General features: G+C 51.9%; 8 protein-coding genes across 8 annotated transcripts; 4 read left to right on the top strand and 4 right to left on the bottom strand.

The window, feature by feature from the left end:
- Window positions 1-1,223: 1,223 nt before the first annotated feature.
- On the bottom strand, window positions 1,224-2,198 carry MYCGRDRAFT_50425 (uncharacterized protein; the record flags this gene model as incomplete). Its single annotated transcript, XM_003847814.1, has 2 exons — window positions 1,224-2,062; window positions 2,117-2,198. The coding sequence occupies 2 exons, from the start codon at window positions 2,196-2,198 to the stop codon at window positions 1,224-1,226; spliced, it is 921 nt and encodes a 306-aa protein (XP_003847862.1).
- A 928-nt stretch (window positions 2,199-3,126) lies between these two features.
- Window positions 3,127-5,345, bottom strand: MYCGRDRAFT_111394 (uncharacterized protein; the record flags this gene model as incomplete). The annotated part of the gene is made up of 4 exons (XM_003847813.1): window positions 3,127-4,576; window positions 4,644-4,721; window positions 5,062-5,082; window positions 5,266-5,345. 4 exons carry the CDS (start codon window positions 5,343-5,345, stop codon window positions 3,127-3,129), a joined length of 1,629 nt encoding a protein of 542 aa, XP_003847861.1.
- Window positions 5,346-7,573: 2,228 nt separating this feature from the next.
- MYCGRDRAFT_106268 (uncharacterized protein) lies at window positions 7,574-8,851 on the top strand (the record flags this gene model as incomplete). The annotated part of the gene is made up of 1 exon (XM_003848180.1): window positions 7,574-8,851. The coding sequence occupies one exon, from the start codon at window positions 7,660-7,662 to the stop codon at window positions 8,764-8,766; it is 1,107 nt and encodes a 368-aa protein (XP_003848228.1).
- Window positions 8,852-9,647: 796 nt separating this feature from the next.
- BLA (putative secreted beta-lactamase) lies at window positions 9,648-11,574 on the top strand (the record flags this gene model as incomplete). The annotated part of the gene is made up of 5 exons (XM_003848181.1): window positions 9,648-10,179; window positions 10,233-10,355; window positions 10,409-10,673; window positions 10,723-10,934; window positions 10,988-11,574. The coding sequence occupies 5 exons, from the start codon at window positions 9,648-9,650 to the stop codon at window positions 11,572-11,574; spliced, it is 1,719 nt and encodes a 572-aa protein (XP_003848229.1).
- Window positions 11,575-11,973: 399 nt separating this feature from the next.
- MYCGRDRAFT_88187 (uncharacterized protein) lies at window positions 11,974-12,886 on the top strand (the record flags this gene model as incomplete). Its single annotated transcript, XM_003848182.1, has 4 exons — window positions 11,974-12,081; window positions 12,205-12,365; window positions 12,429-12,699; window positions 12,791-12,886. 4 exons carry the CDS (start codon window positions 11,974-11,976, stop codon window positions 12,884-12,886), a joined length of 636 nt encoding a protein of 211 aa, XP_003848230.1.
- Window positions 12,887-13,176: 290 nt separating this feature from the next.
- MYCGRDRAFT_77200 (uncharacterized protein) lies at window positions 13,177-13,953 on the top strand (the record flags this gene model as incomplete). Its single annotated transcript, XM_003848183.1, has 1 exon — window positions 13,177-13,953. The coding sequence occupies one exon, from the start codon at window positions 13,177-13,179 to the stop codon at window positions 13,951-13,953; it is 777 nt and encodes a 258-aa protein (XP_003848231.1).
- Window positions 13,954-14,821: 868 nt separating this feature from the next.
- Window positions 14,822-16,017, bottom strand: MYCGRDRAFT_50503 (uncharacterized protein; the record flags this gene model as incomplete). Its single annotated transcript, XM_003847812.1, has 3 exons — window positions 14,822-15,371; window positions 15,447-15,562; window positions 15,610-16,017. Coding segments are annotated over 3 exons (1,074 nt in total), but the record flags the coding sequence as incomplete, so codon positions are not given.
- A 4,747-nt stretch (window positions 16,018-20,764) lies between these two features.
- On the bottom strand, window positions 20,765-21,800 carry MYCGRDRAFT_96904 (uncharacterized protein; the record flags this gene model as incomplete). Its single annotated transcript, XM_003847811.1, has 3 exons — window positions 20,765-21,056; window positions 21,414-21,621; window positions 21,746-21,800. The coding sequence occupies 3 exons, from the start codon at window positions 21,798-21,800 to the stop codon at window positions 20,765-20,767; spliced, it is 555 nt and encodes a 184-aa protein (XP_003847859.1).
- Window positions 21,801-22,286: the final 486 nt, after the last annotated feature.

The raw sequence follows: 22,286 nt of genomic DNA, 5'->3' as shown, positions 1-22,286 counted from the left end.
CAGGGTCATAGGCCGTCCTGACACAAAACGTTCAGCAAGTTCGACGTCGTCGACTGATGCTGGCTCCTACGGCTACTAATTCCGTCAAAGTCATTCGTCACTGCACTGAGCCATACGACGAGCAAGACGAGAGACGAAGACCACGAGAAGCATTGCATTGCGCACATCTACATACTCTTAGGAGAACAATTCTTAACATCCACCCCATACGACGGCAATCCTTCGTCAGATCTCAACGGACGAAGACTGTTGTACAACGGCATAGCATGCAAGCGATGCTCAGGATTATCCATGATGGAGAGCAATGTACCCTTTGACGAAAATCGGAATTTCGCTGGACTTGGTGTCTCGCAGTCGTCCACCTGATTTGGGTCTTCAAGGTCAAGCGCATCCGCGATATCCTTGTGGTCAAGATGGGCGTCTCTCTCATTGATCTCGTCAGCAATGTATGCGTAGGTGCTGATCGGCAGGGAAACCGAAGTGTCGGACGGAAGATCCTCGACAGCTCAAGGTGGGAGAAGGAAATCCACTAGAGTCAGAGTCAAAGCGCACGAGGTAGCGGACTGATGCATCCTGTTCTCTCGCTTTAGAAACGACGAGAAGAGACATCCTGGCAAGAAGTGAAAGGTGTGAGAAGCTTTCGCATCTTACCTCGAGGCCATGTCGGACACGCAAAATAGCGGTACTTGGCAAGGCATGCAAGATAGTCGTGCCGGTAACCACACGGGCAGGGTACTGGGACATACTGTTAGGCGTACAGGTAGCCGTACACATAAGTTAGCATACATGCCAAATAGCCGCACTAATAAGTTAGCTGTCATGCAAAATGGTCGTATTGATAATTTAGTAGACATGCTATATAGCCGTGTAGGTCAGCGTGCAAGTAACGGTGTAGGTAAGCGTGCCAGTAAGCGTGCAGATGATCGTGTCGGTAACCGTAATGGTAAGTTGGTAGGACATCCTGATAGACGTACATATAGCCGTACAGGTCATCATACCGGTAAGTTGGCCCATGATGAGAAAGGCTTATGATACTGCTACCAACTCCTTTGACCCCCCGCTTGCTCATGAAGGAGACGCCGCACGTCTTATTACTGTTCGCGCGGGCCGCTGGAAAGCTCACTGTCGTTACACTCATTTTTCGAAACGGACGAGACGGCCATGCTGTTTTCCTGCCCCGGGCTCTTCTCCGAGCTCGTCCGCTGATCGTCTCCCACTCCAGCTCATCGTCCTCCAACAACGTTCAACACCCCACCATCGATGGCCAGAATCTCTCCGTTGACATATTCGTTCCTCGTCAAGAACAGTACCGCCACACCCATCTCCTGATCTCTCCCCTCACGCATGTGTGGTACGTGGCCGGTGCTCTCGATCTTGCCCTCCGGCATCTTGGACTTGTTTCTGTCGTCGCTCTCCTGCGTGGTCATCTCGGAGGGAAAGTAGCCAGGCGCGATTGAGTTGACGCGGATTCCAGCCTTCTGGAACTCGGCGGACATGAGCTTCGATAAGTGTACAGTAGCGCCCTTGGCTGCGTTGTATGAGAAGTGTCCCTGAGCGTGACGCATCAGCCCGGACATGGACGAAATTGTGATGATACTGGGCGCGAAACGGTGGCCGGAGTGAGGATGGGCTTTTGCGGGAGACTCCGACTTGATGGCAGCTTGGAGGAGGGGCAGGAAGGCGACCGATGTGAAGTACACCGAGGTGACGTCCGTATTGAAGGTCTCTTGCCAAGCCTCGACTGATTCGCCTTCCCAGAGTTTCTTGCTGAGCTCAGTGGCGTCTTCCTGGTCCGGCTGGACTTTGGGGCCTGCAATGCCTGCAGCGATAATGAGTGTGTTGACGTGGCTCTCCTTCCCACGGATTTGATCGACGAGGGAGGAGAGGTCTTCCTTGCTGGTCACGTCGCATGGTCCGATGGGAATGATGCTGCCAGGGCCAGATCCGTTGGCAGAGGGGCAGTGAGCTTTGGCAGCGGTCTCGAGGACTTCCATGCGGCGGCCGGTGATGTAGACTTTTGCTCCGTTTGCGGCGAGTGCTTGGGTGGCCATGAGTCCGATGCCTGAGAGATCATGTCAGAGAGATGGAAAAGCGATGTTCGCAGGTCGCAGCGTACCTGTTGCTCCTCCAGTGACCACACACACGTAGTCCTTCACTCCGAAGAGCGCGCTGGCGTCGAAGTGAGATGTTGAAGCCATGGCTGTTCAGCTGCGTGAGGTGACTTTGTTTTCGGAGCGCTCCAAAGGCGTTGAGCAGTGTCGATAATTGTGGAACTCTGTGATGGCACGGTCGAGTTAGAAGAGTCAAGAGAGGCGATATTCTTGGCGAGTCAGTCAATGCTTCCACGTGCTGAAGTGAAGTGAAGGATGATGGAGAGAATGGAGAGCGTTTACCGAAAATGGAAGGTGGATGAACTTGAACTTCATCACCATGACGCCATGAATTTTTGGTGTAACATCGCAGCAAAATGCGAGACCAAGCCAAAAATGAAAGCAGACAGTTCCAAGAAAATACGAAGCAAGAGACTTACAACCTCGTCCGAAGAAAATTTGAATGAACAGCCACGAAGGAGGCGACATGACACCTGCCTGGCCAAGCCTTCCCGAGCGCGTGCCGACCAAGACGCTTCGCTGCCGCTGTTTGAAACGGCAACCGGTTGAAGAGTGCTCGGAGACTTCTCCGAGAAGACTTTGAAAATCACAGGAATCAATCATATATCAGTGCTTGCTCTTGGGGTATCGTGTTCAACTCAAACGGAATTACCACCCTGCTTCTGCCTCCAGCAGCAACCCTTCGCAAATCCCCCGTCTCTCTTTCACTTCCCGTCTCACTAAGGCGAAAACCTACCCATAGGTTGGCATGCTACCTTTGAGGTCAACTTCAATTCCGGGATGCTCTTGCTCCTGGGCGAAACCTTGCCAATGAGGGGTTTACCGCCGCTTGCGCCCAGCGGACAGCTGCTATGGCCTCGTAGGCGTTTTTGCAGTGCATTCCTCCGGTTGGATGTGGTCCTCTGGACGCACAACTCGCGCTTGCCGTGAGGGCATGTCTTGCGCGGCGGTCTTGTAGATCGAGTCCAGCGTATTGCTCAACACCATTCCAATTCTCCACATTTCCTTAACCTCTTCAGTCCATCTTCCAGTGACTCGTGAGGCCGTCGTCATGTCCCTTGCCGAGGTACAACTCGACCGCATACAATGCCATAGTGCCAGCCAAGTTCGCCCACCGTGAGATATCACTGCCACCTTCTCCGCCCTGACTTGTCCACCATTCGCCTGGATGATCCGCCGCCGCGCTGGCAAAGTGCTGCATGAGTAGGCTTGTGTATACCGCGATGAGGATGCTGGGTGCAAAGTAGCTCAGCAGTCCCATCAAAGTCGACACTCCTTCGGATGAATCTTCGAGCGATGGATCCTCGGAGAGAGCTCGAGCGCCGGACTCGCGAACGGCCGGGATGATGCGGGCTGCAGCGTACAGTACCATCAATCGGTAGATCAGAGAGATGATGACGGAAGGAGTGACCGTCTGGACGGCAGCAACCATGAAGCCAAAGGCTGAGTGAATGGTGCTCGGCAGCGAGGAAAGCGCTTGCAGAATCGTGGTATAGCTGGCCATGAGGATAGGCGGAAGAGGTGGAAATTCGGCAGTGTCAGGGATCGCAGCGGTCGGAAGAGCATGAGTCGGCTGGTAATCGGTGAAGATCTGGTAGATGCAGAGGGTGACATAGGCGAAGAGGAGAGAGCTCTCCACCACGTTTCCACGTCCGCTGCCCATGCCCCAAACGCAGAGGAAGAACACGCTGGCAATGGCGATGCCAATGAGGATGGCATCCTGCGTGTCCAGTCCGGGAAAGGTGGTCATACGGTAGATGAAGTAGCAAGAGCTTGCAATAATGCTGCCGCACGGGACAAGCAAGCCAACCATCCATGTGTCGCCTCCATCGGAATTGTTGACCAGATAGCGAGTGACTTGACCAGCGGCTTGGATGACCAACAAGCTGCAGAAGCCTTCTACGAGCTGAAAGACGGGCGTCGAATATCGCAGTAGCTTATCCCATCCACCAATCAACACCTGCTCCAGCAGTCCGTCTCGTCCAAACACCCACTCATCGAATGTTGCATTATTCTTGTCCATGCTCTTGGTTGTGTTGGCGAAGGCACGTGAGACCCAGTTGGCGTCATTGGCGCTGTCGACGCTGAATTTGTTGAGGGACCAGATGAGGAGGGTTGGTATGACGAGGACCTGTGCCGAAGCGATGGTGTTGACTGCAGCTCGTCGCCATCGTGAATCGTCGGGAGTTGCGATGCGAAGGGTTGATAGGAAGAAGTAAAAGGTCGCGAGGCTCAAGCTGAAGGCCAGGCCGCATGTTCGTCCGCCGACATCGAAGGCGAGAGGGATGGTGAAGACGATGGAGAAGAGGAAGATGACGCTGCCGAGGAAGCGGAGGATCATGACAGCGGCGGTGTGGTGGTGTGTCGGTAGCGGTGAGGTGGAGTCCGCTGGTAGGTGTTGACAGAGGGAGGGAGGATGGAGGTGTCGGCGGTGGTGAGTGACTGCGAGGCGCCTGTTCCGGAACCTGGAAGGTGCTCAATATCAAGGAGATGGACACGCGGCGGTAGTGGTGACGATGCAGCGACACTCACGATGCAGCGACACTCACACACTCCAAGAGTAAAGCAGGGAGGTGCACGGTGGTCGCGTGCAAGATTTCCCCGTCGCACCTGCAGCAAGCGAGCAAGCCAGCCAGGCCAGGGCACAAGTGGAGGAGGAGTTCAGCAACTTTTTTTTGGGTGAGAGCTTTGTGCTGACCTGATCCGGAGTGGAGCAACTGAATCGATCGGGTCGGTGGATCCCGTCAGATTGGACAACAGATTCAGACCCCACCAAACTCAATCAAGGACGGTCGAGATTCAAGCAAAGGAATGAAGGAGGGTGGAATTGCAGTGAATGACGGTCTCGCTCTTCGCGTCACCAGCAATCACCGACCTAAGTAAGACATGGAAGTTCCAACTGATCTTCATTGAACACGTCCAAGTCTGGCTCAATTGACACCCGACGTACCTTCCATACGTTGGATATTGGCTGCACGCACGTGAAATATCCATCGAGGTCATCTCACGGGCACTGCCGTCTGCTACCTAGCCATTTGAAGTCAGGCGTCAAAACATTGATTCAGCCGCCATCAAAGACCCTGAGGTGGGACAGATTTCCAGCACTCGCACGTGAAAAGTTCAAAAGATTCATCCAAGGACAACCTCCACTGACACAATCATGGCATCGGTGATGAGAGGTGTGGCCAGAGCTGTGGCCGTGAGGAGACCAATGGCGAGAGTGAGGAGCTTCATGTCTGAATGTGGAGCGTTGGAAGTGTTGTTCCTGATGAGTGTGGAGATTCTTGAGTGTCGGCGAGCGGTCAGAGAGTTGAGAGCGGAGAGGAAGAAACGGGAAGAGCGCTGGGTCTGTCTTTATGGCGCATCGTTCAGCAACGCGGATGTGAATCGGGTGGTCAGGTTGGGATAGGCAGTGATCGAATACACGAGGCTGTGGCAACGCAACGCTTACTGTTGGGAAGTCAATCGACGTTCTCTTTGGTTAGGCATGAATCGATTGTGGTGTCCGCATTGGCCGGGAGCGTCGGAGGCCCGTACAAGGACCGTCCAGTCCTGTGGATCATGCTTCATGGACAGGACCTGTACGGAGATGAGTTCTCCGCACAGGCAGACCGGGTTGAGAGCAGAACATCTATCTATTCACAGATTCTGGACCAAAAGCATGAAGCAATGCCTGTACCCTGGAGACGATGCCGACATTTCCGGTCTAATAATAATGCAGAGTCGAGATGGAGTCGAGACATCGTCTTTACCTGCCCCAAATGGGCACCGATTGAGTTTCCAGCGTCAGCACTCCTTGCCCACGCAGTCTACGGTCTGGTCTGTACAGCGGGTTGACGCATCGGAGTAGCCACCGCTCAAAGCTTGCCTAAGGTTACGTTGCCTGTATACAAGGGATTAGACCAATCGAGTGATCCGAGTCCCTGCCATACCCTTGGCCTGACAAGGAGCGGTGGCTACTCTGTGGTAACCCGCTGTACTCCGTACGAGGTGCACCGTCCTACGCTCGCGTTTTGCAGGGCAGTAGCATGTCAATCACGCCATGACACTGACAACGCCACGACTGACATGCCTGTTAGTGCAATCAGTGTCAATACATAACAATCGCTGGCTGTCCTTCCACTTCTCAATCCTCAAGCCTTCTTTCTTCTTCAAACAGGAGGACAACATAACCACTCTCCCCCCTCGATCTTCTACCAGATGCAGATCCCTATCGCAGGAGTGATCCTCTCTAGCCTTGGCATAGTCCAGGCCTACTCAGTCTTCGAGATCGTCTTCCACTCTGGACCGGATTGCACGGGAACACAACACAGAATGACCGGAAACGGACCCCTTGCCTGCGGAAAGCCAGCAGGCACGCCGAATTCCTTCGACGCCAAAAGCGTTTACATGAGACGTCTCACCCAGACGAAATCGAGTGACATTTGCATCAACTACCTTGTCCGAGATGACAATTCTCACTCTGTGAGCAATGGTCGCAAAGTGAAAACCGGAACTGATTCTTGCTTTTGGTCCAGGAGATGGCGCTCTAAACGTAAGTTTGGGCCACTACGACCTTTTCAGCTTTAGCCATTTAGTTACGTGCATATCAACATCACCTGCTCAAAATGCCTCCTATTGTCTATATATTGCTCTTAATGCGTCCTATCTTAATCTTAGTATGTCTCCGTATTATTATATACTATTAATAAATAGTAAGTAACTTATAATCCTAGTAAGTAGCTATTTCTTCTTATTATATTCCGGCTACTCGTCCTTTAGAGTTAATTAATATAAGCCTAGCTATAATCGAATCGTTCTTAATTACTATAATAAGAGCTTAAAACTATCCTTCCTTAAGTATCTTAGTAGCCTCTAATTATCTATATCCTATAGCTAGAAGAGCTCCTTAATCCTTATATATAGTAGTACCCTATATTCCTTATCTTTATAGACCTTCCGTCGCGTTAATAGCTTCTATCTTACTAGTATCCTATAGAAGGTATAAGCCTCTATATTTATATTTTTCTCTTCCCTTAGCTATAATAGTACCTTTATAAGTCTATTTAGAGACTCTAAGTAAGAGCTTAATCTTAGCTTAAAGGTAGTTAATATTAAGGGTAGTTCGTAGTATAGCGATAGTAATAGCGGTAGAGGTAGTAAGAGTAGTAAGGGTATTAAAAGAAAGAAGAAGGACTACGAGTAAGGTAGGTAGATAGTTGCGAGCGCTAAATAAGCAGTTAACCACGTATCTAAGAAATTAGAAATAAGGTAGTGTCCTAAATGTCAACATGGGCCGCGATCCAAGTCGTCAAAATATTTATTCAGCCGCCATTAAAGACCCCGAAAAAGATTCCCATGTCTCGCACGTGAAAAGTTCGAAACATCCAACCAAGACATCACATTCGCTGCCTCAGGTTCGACTCGCCCATTGATGAGCCATCACCTTCGCATCGCCCTCCATTCGTTTCGCCGTGCCTCGCGATCCTCCTCCACATCCTTCACCGGCATACAACCTCAGCGCCGCCCACCCCTCCCCACCACCCTCCACAACATCCACCACCGATTCATGTCAGAGCCCGCCAACAAACGTCTGAAAATGGCCGACGGGACTTCCTCTCCCGTCATTGGGACTCACTCCGGTCACTTCCATGCCGATGAGGCTCTCGCCGTCTTCATCCTCCGACTCCTCCCCGAATACAGCTCCGCCAGCCTGGTCCGAACCCGAGACCCTGAGCTTCTCAAGACCTGCTCCATCGTTGTTGATGTTGGCGGCGTCCACGATGATTCGGCCAAACGCTACGATCACCACCAGCGCGAGTTCAACGTCACCTTTCCAGGAAAGCACACCAAGCTTTCATCCGCTGGTCTCGTCTGGATGCACTATGGCAAGCGCATCATCTCTGCCGTCACAAACCTCGACGTGGACAGTGCGGACAACGAATTGCTCTACCAGAAGCTGTACGAGGACTTTGTCGAGCCGTTCGACGCGAATGACAACGGCATCTCTGCATACGACCCAGCCGCTCTACGTTCTGCCGGGATCGAGAAGAAGCACAACGACAAGGGTTTCAGCATTGCAAGCGTGGTCGGACGGTACAACCATGCACCCATCTCTCAACTGGGAGACGGTGCAGGCGTGAAGGGACAGCCGCCGGCAGCGGGCAAGACGGAGAAGACACAGGATGAGGAGGACCTGCGCTTTCTTCGCGCTTCCGCATTTGTCGGCGAGCAGTTCTCTCTCGAGCTCAGCGATCGCTTCACTTCGTGGCTGCCAGCTCGCGCAATTGTCAAGCAGGCGTTCAACTCACGGACTGCATTAGATCCGCAAGGAAGGATCATTGTCATTCCATACAAGCCCGAGGGTGTGCCGTGGATGGATCATTTGTATTCGCTTGAGGAGGAGGCAGGACAACAGGGTAGCGTGCTGTACGCATTGTTCGCGGAGAGTGGAGACGAGTCAAGCAAGTGGCGCATTCGTGCGGTGAGCTTGGAGCCGGGTTCATTTGAGAACAGGAAGGGACTTCCCGAGGCGTGGAGAGGTGTCAGAGACGAGGCGTTGAGCGAAGTCTCTGGCGTTCCCGGTGGTATCTTTGTCCACGCTGGAGGTTTCATCGGAGGCAATGCGACATTCGAGGGAGCTTTGGAGATGGCCAAGAAGGCGGTGGAGCTTTAGGTGGTTGGCAGCGATGCGGACGAACGCACGACCCGTACTGCGCTCACGTAAAAGTAGCACACGAAATGAGACTCACGATTCTCGACGAAAGTCTCAACCCAGCGCTCGACTGAAGCGGTCCTCGATCCGTCGTGAATGGAGGCTAATGATCGACCTGATGCGGCAATCCTGGTTATCGGGCCTGCGGGACCATGCTCAGTGTCATCGAAAAAGATGTCTTGATGCGTCTCGGGCATCCGCTGGGGCGTGCAATGCTGCTTTTGATGCTGGAAGTCAAGTTGCATCGTCCCGGGACCGAATTCATTTCGTGACCCGGAGCCGAGCTTGGAGGACTGGTTTCTTTTGAGGTTTGCCTTTGATCGACTGAGGCGATCCAACAATCTTTACTGACCTTTAACCCGTTCTTTTTACTGCCTTCGCACTGCGTCGCGCCACCAGCCAGGCGCTGCGTATATCTTGTGAGGCTGAGATCTACGAGATGAAGCTGTAGACGACAAGATGTGCGACTGCGGGGGCGGAGTCAACACAGCACTGCGCTGCGAATAGCCCTGCTCTGCCCTTGATTCCTTCAACGCACAAGAGATCGCCATGTGCTGTTTGACCTCGTGGTGGAATCCTTGCCGAAGGAACCGTCCAGTAATCACACTCGGTTTGCGAAGTGCTCATCATCCTTTTCGGACCTTTTCCTAATGCTTGTTGGGATCTTCATACTGGACTGCCCATAACGACGCTGGAGGATTCGACGGCAACGACAAGGAGAGAGTCAGGATTTCGCTGCAGGATCTCGCTTGCATCCATCATGATGCTCTCGATGCCGTATAAAGCAGGCATGCTATCGCTTACCATGCCATTGCCGTACACTTTCGATCGCAAACCGAGAGATGCATTTCTCGAAAACCCTCATCACACTGACCAGCCTGCTGGCAACTCTGGCACAATCGACGCAAATATGTCCACTGCTAGGACAGCAATGGCCAGCACCATCCAACATAGCCAATGAGTCCGACTTCATCTCTGCCGCCCGCTCGATCGACGATGACTTGAACGCCAGTGCCCTGAACGGGACCGCTTTCAATGGCACTAGCTTTTCCATCGGCCTGTTCAGTGTTACGGATCCGGATATCATCTATCAATATCACCATACAGATGACTCCGTGAAGAACAGCAAAGATGGCGTCGGACAGGTAGACAGCCGTTCCGTCTATCGTGTCGGGTCGATATCGAAGCTGCTGACGGTGTATCTCTTCCTCGTTCGCGAGGGCTGGCATAAGCTGTGCGCTCCCGTCACGGACTACCTCCCAGCGCTGCAAAAGGTCAATGTCACCACCTCGGATCTGGATGTTGTCGTACCGCACTGGAGTGAGATTACGATTGGCGAGTTGGCGAGTCATTTGGGTGGTGTGGCGGGTGATTGTGAGTTGATATATACTGATGGATTGCAAAACATGCAGCCTGACACTGGACAGATGGTCAATCGCTGGATCTTTACAACCTTCTGCCTGGCGCTTTCCCTCCTCTTTCACCGGCGGACACCACGACTTGCCAGATCATAAGTGCCAATGGATCTGTCGCGACATGCACCGAAGAGGGTCGGTCGAGCAACTACCGAACTCCGCCCAGTCAAAGCTAACAATCTCTGTAGAGTACTTCCAAGCGGCCTCTCAGCAGCAGCCAGTATTGGAGTCCAGCTATAGCCCACTGTACAGCAACAATGGTTTTGCCATGCTCGGGCTCGCACTGTCTCGATCGGGAAACAAGTCCATCTCGGACCTATTCGAGAGGAGTATTGCTCAGCCTCTCAACCTGTCCTCAACAACCGCCGTCAACCCGAGCAATGCGTCGGACGGCGTGATCCCAGGCGGACTGATCTTGAGCGGGTGGGACAACGATCTTGGACCATCTGGGTCGTAAGTTGCAATTGTCCTTCTGACAATCGCATCGACTGACCCTCGCCAGGGCCGGAGGATACTTCTCGACCACAGAGGATATGGCCAGGCTTGGTCGCTCGATCTTGAACAGCACCTTGCTCCCCAATGTCACCACCCGACGATGGTTCAAGACACAGAGCTTTCTGGAAAGCTTCTCGCAAGGCTTGGGCATGCCGTGGGAGATTTTCCGGGCGAAAGTGGATGGGCATTCCATGGAGGTTTTCACGAAAGGTGGCGATTGTAAGTCTTGTTCCATCCTGCTTGCATGCCAGTCTCGCTGACGCCCTTTGCAGGGGGCGTGTACCACGCCATGATCGTGCTGGTCCCAGAGCTCGAATTCGGCTTCTCCATCCTCACGGCAACCACGAAGGGAGTCAAGGTCGATGTGAGGCGAGATCTGACTGATCTGCTGTCCAACACCTTCACTACTGCCATCTCCAAGGTCGCAAAGCAGCAAACCGCGCGGAGATTCGCCGGAAAGTACATGGCCAAGACTCTCAACTCATCTCTCACGCTCCGCACCGACGATCTCCCAGGATTGAAAGTAACCAGCCTCATCAGCAACAGCACAGACTTGAAGAGCGTCCTCGATCTTGCTCTCGGGAACGACACTCGACTGATTCCCAACAACCTGTACGACAAATTGAGCGGCAAGGTCGGCTTCTCGGGCGTGACTCAGAGTCCGACGAATGAGACTGAAGCCGACGCCGATGTCTCCAAATTTGTGACGGGAGATTGTCTTGGCTGGTTCACGGGGTCGAGGTTGACGTATGGCAATGTTGGGTTGGAGCAGTTTGTTTTTGCGGTGGATGGCAGTGGTAATGCTACGAGTGTTTGGAGTAAAGGGCTGAGAGTTGAGATGAAGAAGGTGAAGGGCTGAGAGCTGAAGAGTGTGTACTATGAGCACTGAGATTGTGCAAACATGTAGCCGGACACCCTTTCAACGGTGAGGATGAGGATTTCGCGGATGTGCAGGTAACGTCTTTAAGCTGTTGTTCGGCACTTCCACGTCGGGTGTCTCTACATCAGTGCATGAGCATCACAAAGCTCCTCCCTTTCGGAAACCCAATGCTGCTTCGCGACGTCGACTCTCATGCCAATAAAGACATCTTAGTTCAATCCCTCATGCAAGCTGCAATTTACCTTCAAGACGATCGAAGGCCTCGTTGTCGATCAATAGCACCAAAATCAGCTCTCTAGCGTTACGAGAATCTCGGTTGGCAGCACCTCTCCTTCGGTCCATCATCCATCGTCCATCGCAGCACTTTTCGTCATCAACATGGCCACGACAGAACCCACAGTCGCTGAAGCGGTGGTATTATTTCAAGAGCTCGAGCAAAGATTCCCATCGACAACGCTCGGCGGTGATAGATGGTATATTCTGGCAGTGTGTTCTTCCTCTAGTCCGACGGTGGACACCTTTTCAATCTGACATATGTAGATATCTGCCGTCGCTGCTGGAGGTCATCCAAACTTTGCTGCTGATCTCTACACCTATGTCATATCCAAGCCCGAATACAGCACTGCAGATGCGCGGAAAGCTCTCATGCGTCGCCTCCGCGAAGCTCTCCTCAAGCTGGTCTCAGTCGTCGGCGTACCCAAGCCACTTGAAGCCATCTTTTCCATAGCAGCGGTTGAGAAGCCGGAGGATCGCGACATGTCTTTTTCGAGGTAGGCAGCCTGACTGAAGACATAAGCACAACCCTCGACTTCTGAGCTGACCTTTTGCTCCAGAGAAACATGGCAGTCCGGTCCGGAAAACCTCGCCCGCGGACGGAATTGGCTCTCTCAAATCTACCGCCACAACCATGCCGCCACTGAGAACGTCCTAGCAGCCCACAAGGACTTTATGTGGATATCAGAGGAAATCACATACGGACTCTATCTCTCCGATCACTCCATCATCGGACCTGTGGAGACGGAACTGGTGGTCCTGACGGGCATCATGATGCAGAATCTGGTTCGTGAGACGGGATGGCATTTGCGTGGGATCAGGAGGATTGGTGTCAGTATGGAAGATGTCGAGGTCGTTCAGCAGTGTGTAAGTGGACTGAGTCGTAGTTTGAACTTCTGGATACGAAACTGACATGTACAAGATCGAGCGAGTGGCTGCGTTTTGTGGTCTGGCGCTGAACAGAGTGCCACGGGTGGCGGACATTGAGCATGAAGTGCCATTTGACTCTGGCGCTTGACAGCGGTGACAGACAGACTCCCTGCAAGCGATGATTGCCTCGACTAAAGGTCATCCTGGTCCTCTCTGTGCCACTCCCGCATATATCATGTCGATATCACTGATTCAAGTTAAGTAGATATCTCTGGGTAGCAGACGCTCAATCGAATGGATTTAGAATCCACGTTTCGGGTTTAGCGCTTGCATATGCGCGAGTTTTCTTTGCTTACACATCTCACGCCGGTGGAGGGCACATTACCAATGCTCGACTTTCATCGCCAACTCATCAACTCCATCAACTTTCGCGATACCATGGTGTCTTCGTTCCCCGCGCTGTCGACGACCGCTCTCAAGACTTGCATTGAGACCAATCTGCCACTGTACTCATCAATTGTCCCAGCCAAGCTCACCAAGCTCGACGAATTTCGATACAACCTTCGTCCTCGTAAGAACGACAGCACCTCGTCCTCAGCACCGACTCTTTCCAAAGACGACTTGATCTCTCTCGTGGAATGGAAGCTCTCCCACGGCACCTTTCGTCCAGCGCTCAAGAATCTCGTTGCGTCCAATTCAGATGACATCACCACGGACACGATACGTGAAGCATATGCTCTCATTCCTGACGGTACAATCGCGGAGAGCGATGTAAAGGCCTCGCTTACCGTGTTGACGAGACTACGAGGCATCGGACCTGCCACGGCGAGCTTGGCTCTGTCAGTGCTGCGGCCGGATGAAATTCCATTCTTCTCCGATGAGCTCTTCCGCTGGTCAATGTGGGAGCAAGGCAAGGGGAAAGGCTGGGATCGGCCAATCAAGTACTCTGTGAAGGAGTATTTGGAGTTATTTCGCCTAATTGCGGAGGCGCGGGAGAATGCAGATGGAGAAGTGAAGGCGGTGGAGCTGGAGAAGGTGGCGTACGTTTTGGGCAAGTCGAATGGAGGCAAGGCGGGTACCAAGCGAGCTGCAATGGATGAGGAGAGTGATGAGGTAAAGCCTGAGGTGCGCGAGAAGAAGAAGGTGAAGGTCGTCACGAAGCCCGAGAAGAGATCGACAAGGTCGTCCACGAAGACAAAAGCCGAGGACTCGTGAGGCGAAACCTAGCAAGAACTTCACTGCGTGAATGGTGGAGATGAGGAAAAGAAGGTGCTTTGGCCACCCATCAGGCTGCGTCAATTGATTGGGTCTGTTGCTGCATAAGTGACTCTGATGCCAGCGAAACTGCGAGACGGACATGCCACCAGAGCAAGACATGTCTCTCGACCGGTCAACCAGGAGACTATTTATTGGGACATCAGGCTCATTGATTGCAACATCTTTGTTTCCCTAGACCTTTGCTCCTCATCCGTCACAATGCCCACACGACGCCATTCTCCTCCGACCGACTTCATCTCTCTTCGCGCCTGGATTGCAAATACGGCGCCGTATAGTACGCTGCTAAATCTCGATACGGCCGTTTTCCCGGACGTCAACGACTTCACGACTGGTGAATTGGAAGAGGCGTTGCGGTATGGCATGGAGGAGTTCCAAAATCGCGCCGCTGAGTGTGCTCGCTTGCGAGCTGAGAGGAGAGATGCGGCCAATGTCAGTGCCGGGCCATCCCTCACACTCTTTGACGTTCCTGACAGCATTTCCCAGAATATGCCAGAATCGAGCCAAGCGCTTCACGGCCCTGGTCCCATCGCTCTCGTACCGTTCACACAAGACTCCTGGATTGATATGATCATGGCAGCCAAGTTCAGCGGCGACATTCGATACCAGAACTGTCTCATCGGTTTGGCCGCAGGTATCCGCTTGATCAAGAGGGACATCCGCCATCTGGAAGTACTCATACGAGACGACAAAATGGGACTGCCCGGGGACCCGGACGACTGGTTCGCTGTTCAGGAGGCGTGAGCGAGAGGAGTTGCGGACATCCAGCAACGTGTGTCGTATACGGACAGCAGCTTCCGCATGTTTCTCAAGGATCGGGAAACTTGCTCCACTCCCGACACAAGCCAAATACTGTCCGACAGAATTTGCCGTACTCGACCTGCAGGTCAGCCTTGCGCCAGGAACCTGCGGCCATGTGTTGTAGTCGTGCAGCTGGGTGGCCTGTAGACTGGCTGCCCATGTTTCCGATTCGTCCGCGACCAGGGCTGAAACCAGTGATTGGAAGGATCAAAATGTCACCCGCGACAATCTTGGCACGCCCGCCTGGATGGCCACTTCGGCTCGACAGTGACTGCCATTCGAAATCGGCCTCGTTCTTCTCCGCATACTCTTTGACCACTCGGGTCAACGCTGGAGGACCGGTGATGTCCAACGGATCGATGCGAGGGAGGTCATCCTCATCATCCCGGATCCTCGAGGTCAGCGCGACAAGGAAACGATCTGCAACAGCATGGTGTGGAGTCATCGCCAATGCCCAATTTGTGAGCTGCACGGGATAGGTGTAGCCCATTCGCCAGTATGCATCGTCAGGTTCGGCAGGATTGTCGGCTTCGATCCCAAAGATGGCGTTGACAGTGCTGTTTGAGGTGTGCAATGCGCTTGCAATGGAGGCGTAGCTGGACGGAGCGTCATGAGGAGGGATAAAGGGTGACTGTGGTGTCTGACGATGTGCATGTTTGTGCCCTCGCTCATCGGTCCAGGCTTCGAGGTCCCTTGCCTGTACCCACTTCGATGGATGTCTCAACGGTTGAGAGTCAATATCGCCGTACTACCGATGATGAGCGATATTCCGGGTGAGGCTGGATCTTGACTCACGACACCACCGAACCACTTCAGTACCAAGATACGAAACGCATCGGCCTTCTCCACCGGATAAGGGAGGCTCGAGAAAGCTGGGTAGAAGTGACTTTCATACTTCTGCATCATCGCATCCAGCCCGGCATCGTCCCACATGAACCATGCCATCTCTGCACCTGCGTCATGAGGGATCATGGCAGCCGCCAGCCATCGCTCGACGCAACGGCGGACGAGAGAAGACCATGTCGCTGGATCAGCCGAGCGAGACGTTTGGTGGGAAATGAGAGGGATTTGCGTGTTGTCGAGGAAGGCTTCATTGGCGAGGGCGAGGAGGAGAGCGCACTCAGCAGCGTCGATAATGTCAGTGGCAGTGTCGCATCTTGGTGTCGAGCTGGCATCGTGGGCCCAAGATCGAGGAATGTACCATTCTGGAGGGTCAGTCAGCTCGGCATCATCACCTCGAGATGGACACTACAGACTGCCACCACGCCCCGTCCTCACGTGTTGTACATGAATTGCTGGACTTGACTCTGCCGGACGAGATTGAAAACTCCAGTGGGTCACCAAAAGCAAGCAGATCACCAAAAAGAGAAGCAGACTCCTCAAAATCTTCTGCGCTCGAACGGTAAGCACTGGGCTGGCCGTCGCGTACGATTTGGGCGGCATGGCGCCGAAAGGGTAAACAAGGACAGAGGACAAGAAAACATGGGAATGTAGCCTTACTATTGTAGTTGCGGTATTATTTGATCTCGAATTGCTTTCCACATTCCAGGGTGGACGAGCAGAATGAACGTCCCTCGGGTGGTCGTGGCCGGATGTACGAGCATTGATAGGAGGAGAGCGGTCCAAGCCACCTCGAATCTTCGGATTATCCTAGAGCCCAGGCAAGGCGTGATGCCCTACCTCCCCACGTGTGTCGGTGTTTGGCTCAAGAATTTTGCCCGGGCATGCTAGTGCCGATTCCGGGGTATCGCTGTTCTGGGGCTGAGGAGGGACCCAGATGTTATTTGGAGCTTGAGGTTTTCTTATTTGGAGCTTATGACGTCAGGATTTTAACTTAATCCTCACTTTCCCCTCGACGGCGATAACACCACAACTACCTTAGTAAGCGCAATAAAACATTATAGAGGTTGCAAGGGAACATTATACGAGCAAGCTCGTATAATTAATATGTATATAAGTAGTGTAATAGTAGTAGTAGAGGTAGTAGAAGGAAAATCTATACTAGAAACTCCTTAGAACGCCGGCGTAGATCTCTTACTTGCGCAAACGACTACTCTTATAGTAAGATAAGTCGATTGCCGGTGTATTTAGTAAAATCCGGTAAGCTAATAAGAGCGCGAGAAACTCCTTTAGTTTTGCTGACTAAAGGGGCCGTAGTAGTAGTAGTAGAGGTAGTTCATACGTTAAAAAGCTCGCGGCTGTAGTAAACGCTATAGCTAGAGGTCCGGTAGCTCCTATTAACTAGGCTGCTAAGGCGCGTTCTACTACTAATATTAGTAAGGATTATGCTAGTAAGTCCTATGTTGTTAGAGCTGCTAGTAGTAGTAGAGTCGTTAGCCAGAAGGCGGCGGCATCTGCTAGCTCTAAGGCTAGTGTTGTTAGCTATAGCTATAGTAATATAGCTGCGGCGGTACTATAAGTGTTGCGGCTAGTTAAGACCTTACCGCCGCCGCCACTCGTTTAGCTATAAGATCCTTATTTAGCACTACCGCTAGCTTGTTGCTATATAGTCTATTACTATAGTAGTGCTCTATGCATTGCGTACTAGCCTTTACGCAGCTACATTGCTGCTTCTAAGGATTGTAGCCGCCCTTGCTACTACAGTTGCAGCCGAGTCGTTAGCTTAGTGTTAGTAGACGTTATAATAGATTGCTAGGCTCCTCGTTGCGGCGGCGGTTGTGTAATGCTATAGCCTCGTTCTTAGTCTGTTGCGTAAGCCTCTCCGGTCTAGTTATCTTACGCTTAAGGCTCTGTAGACTATGTTGTTGCTAGTCTAGCTTACGTTTGTTAGTGCGAACGAGGGGATTATATATCGTCGTCGCTGTAATCTTAGGGGGCAGTTAACTACTAGGGAATATCTACGCCTTCTCGAATATACTAGCATCTAGCGTAAGCGGTTAGTTGTTAGCCTAGCCTTTAAGATATAGCCCTAGCTCGTGTGAACATAGTGTGCTAGTCTTAGCTCTAAAGGTGTAAGTGCACGCCGGCGGCTCGTCCATCTTCTTATGCTGCTTCCACTTTATGATCTGCTCGTTCGTTATCTTTAGAGCGTCCTTATGCACTACGTTAACTACCCTACTCTAGAAGGGCTTGCCTCTAAACTAAGTAGATGTAAGACCCTTAACCTTTATAGAGGCCTTGTAACGGTTAATAAGGTGCTCGTAATATAGCTCTATAGTATTAAAGAGGCTAAAGATGTCCTTGCGCGCAGACTTAAGCTATGCTTTTAGACCGCCGTGTGCACCTTTACATAGTAAGGTTGTTGTAATACCGTAGCTATAGATCTTCTTTGTCCACGCCTTTACATAGAACTTCTTCTCTTGCGACTACTACTAAGTCGGTAGATACACGTTGTAGAGGTAGAGCTATATCCTCTTCTCGTCCGGTATTAGCGGCGTCTCCTTATCCGTAAAGGAGTCTATAAGGGGCCTCTTAGCGCTAGCCCTATAAACGTTGTACTATAATTCGAAGTCGTCCGGTGTTGTAGCATTAAGGCAAGCTCTGTATCCCTTAAGCTATTCCTTAGTAACCTTCTTGCGTGTAGTCGATAGCTTCTTACTAGGGGCTCTAGGTGTAATATTAACGCCAAACTTCGCATTAGCGTTACTCTTAATAGTAACGTTTATATGCTACATATAGAGCCGGTGTAGCACATAAGGGAAGACTGCCTTAAACGACTTCTACATCTGCCGGTCGCGGTTATATATTATACACGACGGCTCGTTAATGCTATTCTTATCTAAGTAACGCTTAATCTGCTACTATGCCCACAAGAAGCTAGCCTTAGTCTCGTCCGGTATAAGGACGTAGAGCACTAGTAGGTAGATGCCGGTGCGTATGCGTATAACAACTACTATAAGAGGCATGCTATATAGGTTGGTTTTGTAGGTGCAATCTACGAGCTAGACGTCGCTGTTGTCCTTAAATATCTGCAGCAGCTCTAGATTGCACTATGCTAGTCCTATAAGGTTTTTAGCTTAATCCTTTAAAGGCTCGCCGTACTAATAACCCTCGTCGTCGAGCGTCTTTAACACCCTCTTAACTAGCGTAAGGCTATCTAGCTGCTCTAACCGCAGTAAATACTATACGTTATATATATCTCGTAGCAGCTGTAGAGTCGTCCGGTTACTACTAAACTGCTTCTTGTACTAGTAGCGGCACTCCTTTGTAGACATACTAGCCTTGCGTGCATTTCGAAGAAACTTAAGCATCTTAGGTCTACGACTAGCGCGGCGATGCAATAGTAGTGCAATAGCCTAACTAGAGGCGTAGTTATAGCAGGGCTATTTACCGAGTAATATCTTCTACTTAGACGACGACTAATCTACCCTTGCTACTGTTACCGCTATAGTGCAGCCGCTCTTCTTTAAGGATGTGTTCTTGCGCATAATAGTAATGCCGGCGGCGTCGAGTTTCTTCCTTCTTTTAACTATAGTTTCGTTACTCTTGCCCTTCGCATAGACGAACTGCTAACTAACAACAACACCCCCCTTTAGGTATAGACCGCTCGGTCGAATAGGCTCCTAGCCTATATCCTTGCCGTACTAGAAGAGCTATTCTTTAGTAGCGTCTTGTAAAGGAAAACGTAGACCTTCGACATCCGGTAGAGCAATAGCATTAAAATAAGATGTGCGGTAACTACTACCGCCGAGCAAGAAGGCGCTCTTATTAACGAGAATCCGCGCGGCGATAGCTCTATTACTTCTTCTATTAACAACACCGGCCGCTTTATCGACATTAACACTATTAATATCTTACTAACTAACTGCGCGGTAGAATCCCCTTAAACGCCTTCGTTCCTTACGCTCCTTACGCTCCTTTAACACCTCCTCTTTCTCCTAAGGCTCTAGACTATCGAACTCGTCCTATAGCATATTACCGTTATCCTTATCCTCGTCCTTATTACCCTTATTAAGAAGCGCCTGTTCGTAGGTAGACGGCGGTGCGGCGGTAGAGCGAGCGGCGGTAGCGGCTATAGCGGTAGCACCGGATATAGCGGAAACAATAGGAGGCATAGTATACTATAGCGACGACGAGGGCGTAGGACAGCGATTAAAACGCGTCTAATGTTACTGCAAAAACAGGTGAGAAACGCGACACGCGTGGATACGAGTCCCGAGCACGTGACCTTCTCAAGCTCCAAATAAGAAAACCTCAAACTCCAAATAACACTTAGGAGGAGGGAGCGAAGATTATTTGCCGAGCGCGAACAACAAGTCGAGTTCGTTCCCCCTCACTCTTCCCATAGCCTGTGTTTCTCGAAATGAGGATGCATACTGCGTGGGGATGTTCCCTCTGCGTGTATGAAGCTGGAAATGTCCGGACTGGCGGAGTACTGTATATGGGCAAGTTGCATCTCATCTGCCGATCGATCTCGGGCCTAGACTCGCTCACAGCGGCTCGTATCGTCCCGCTTGCCGTCGCTTGCTATTGCGGCCTTTCTTGACACACACACCAAGAGTCCAAGACGATCGTGATGTATCAGCTGCATCAAAACAGCCTACATTCCGGTGACAGATATTCCTTCATGAGTACGTCGCTGATCGAGCAGTCTATCCGCCTTCTTCTTGGCACGGTCTGACTTGCCCCGAAGGGCCTCTCCAGAGAATTCTTCACCCGCAGATCCTTCGCGTTACCTTGCCAGAGCTCGGAGTCTCTCAAGCTTGCCATTTGGCCGCACTCGCTCGCTACTATTGCATAGTGCTTGCTGTCTGCACACAAGACAAGCTGGAAATGCTCTGAATTGACAGCATGTTTCGATCTACGTGGCTGCATGTACCTACACTTACGAACATCCCTCCATGTCGTCACAGTGCGAAAGATGTGTGCACAGTCCAGCAAATAGGATGAGCGGCGCACAAGACATGGACCAAGGTGAAGTGAAGTTTCATTGGTCTCCGCAAAAACAAGAGACAGAATAACCACTCCACGAGAGCGCTCCAAGCTCGTTTCAACATATTTCCGGGCAAATGCTTTGCCCAACGGTCGCTTGCCATTCACTGTAGGCCAGTCTGAAGTGCTTCAGACTGGGCCCAAACCCGTTCTCCTCCCGCTCCTCCGCGATTGCAAGCTCACTCACGTTCGCAGAAAGGATCCGCTTTCTCCAGACTGCGAACCACGCTTTGCAGTTGAGAAGTCTCTCCGCCTCCTGCTCATGCTTCATCTGAATCCATTGCTCTTCCTCTTCACCCTGCTCACTCTTGACGAGCTGGTCCTCCTTGGACATCGTCTGACCTTGGGACCTGGCGATGAACGCTATGAACCACCTCTCATTCTTTCCGACGGTACCATGAGCGAAGAGCTCTTCATACATGCCATCCATGGCAACATTCCCTTAGCAAAAGTACTGGACAGCTGCATCGACTGGCCGACTGACGCGGAAAGCTGGTAATGCGTTCCCATCGGACAATAATCCTCTTTCTCGCAAGTCCCACGCAGCCAAAAATCTTCGCAACAACGCCAGCCCGAGCCGCTCTGAATGACCGGAGGCCTCGACGATGTCACGACAGACGCCGGCGCGATGACTGCTCCTGATGCCGCTGGCACACCTGCGGAAGGACCCTGGCTCGTTGCCAAAGTCTCAACCGGTACAGGCGCACGTCGGCTGCTCAAACACTGTCTTCTCGGGCTCATCTGAGGTGGCAGTGGCAGCGTTCCCGTGACCAACCTTTCCTTCTCTGATCGCCCTCTCGGCTCTGAGCGCCTTCAGCGTCTCTCTCTTCCTCGAAACCTCTTTCCGCAACTCCGCAAGCTGCTGTCTGTACCCATCCAAATCTTTCGCGAACTCCTCTGCATCCAAGTGGTCAGCTGAAGTAATGCAGTGAGTTGATAGTAGGAGGACTTACCATCAGTCATCGGCTTCGTGAAATCCATGCTGACACACTGCGAGTTAGTGGTGATGGCGCGCGTGATGGGAGGTTGCTGGACTTACATGGCGATGTTGATGTTCTGGGAAAGAAGTTTGCGCGGGGGAGGTAAAACTTCATCGCCGTCGCCGCGGAGGCAGCTCCGAAGATTTGCCGCGCTTGATCAGAGTCAACACCATTCCATCTCCATCCCGTTCTCACCGCGCAGTTCGAATGGCTGATACTTTACAGACCGGCGCGGAGGTTCTGTCGATCAACGATATGCTGTCAGCACAATAGCCAACCTCACGCGGACTGCCCACGCGGACTGCCCACAAGTCGCCTACTAGGAGAGACTGCGGGAGTTCCGCGCCATTGTCTACGATAGCCGCCAACGGCGCTAATGGTAAGCGCGCTCGACATAGAAGGAGCGATTCGAGAGAGATAGGCTTGCGCCACTACTCTGCAAGACGTGCATGGTCGAACAGCTGCGGGAACTGCTATCGTGTCCATTTTCATTAATATGGAGAAGCAATCGACCAATGCCAGGCGTTGTGATGCTGTTGTGTGTTGTCAACGATCTGCAGAACCCGCGCGCGTTCTTCTTACGATCGACTCCAGGAGGCG

This window comes from Zymoseptoria tritici, chromosome 12 (genome assembly GCF_000219625.1).
Source record: "Zymoseptoria tritici IPO323 chromosome 12, whole genome shotgun sequence".
Lineage (NCBI taxonomy): Eukaryota > Fungi > Ascomycota > Dothideomycetes > Mycosphaerellales > Mycosphaerellaceae > Zymoseptoria > Zymoseptoria tritici.
The sequence above is the reverse complement of the archived record's forward strand: the minus strand, read 5'-3'. Positions and strand labels throughout refer to the sequence as shown.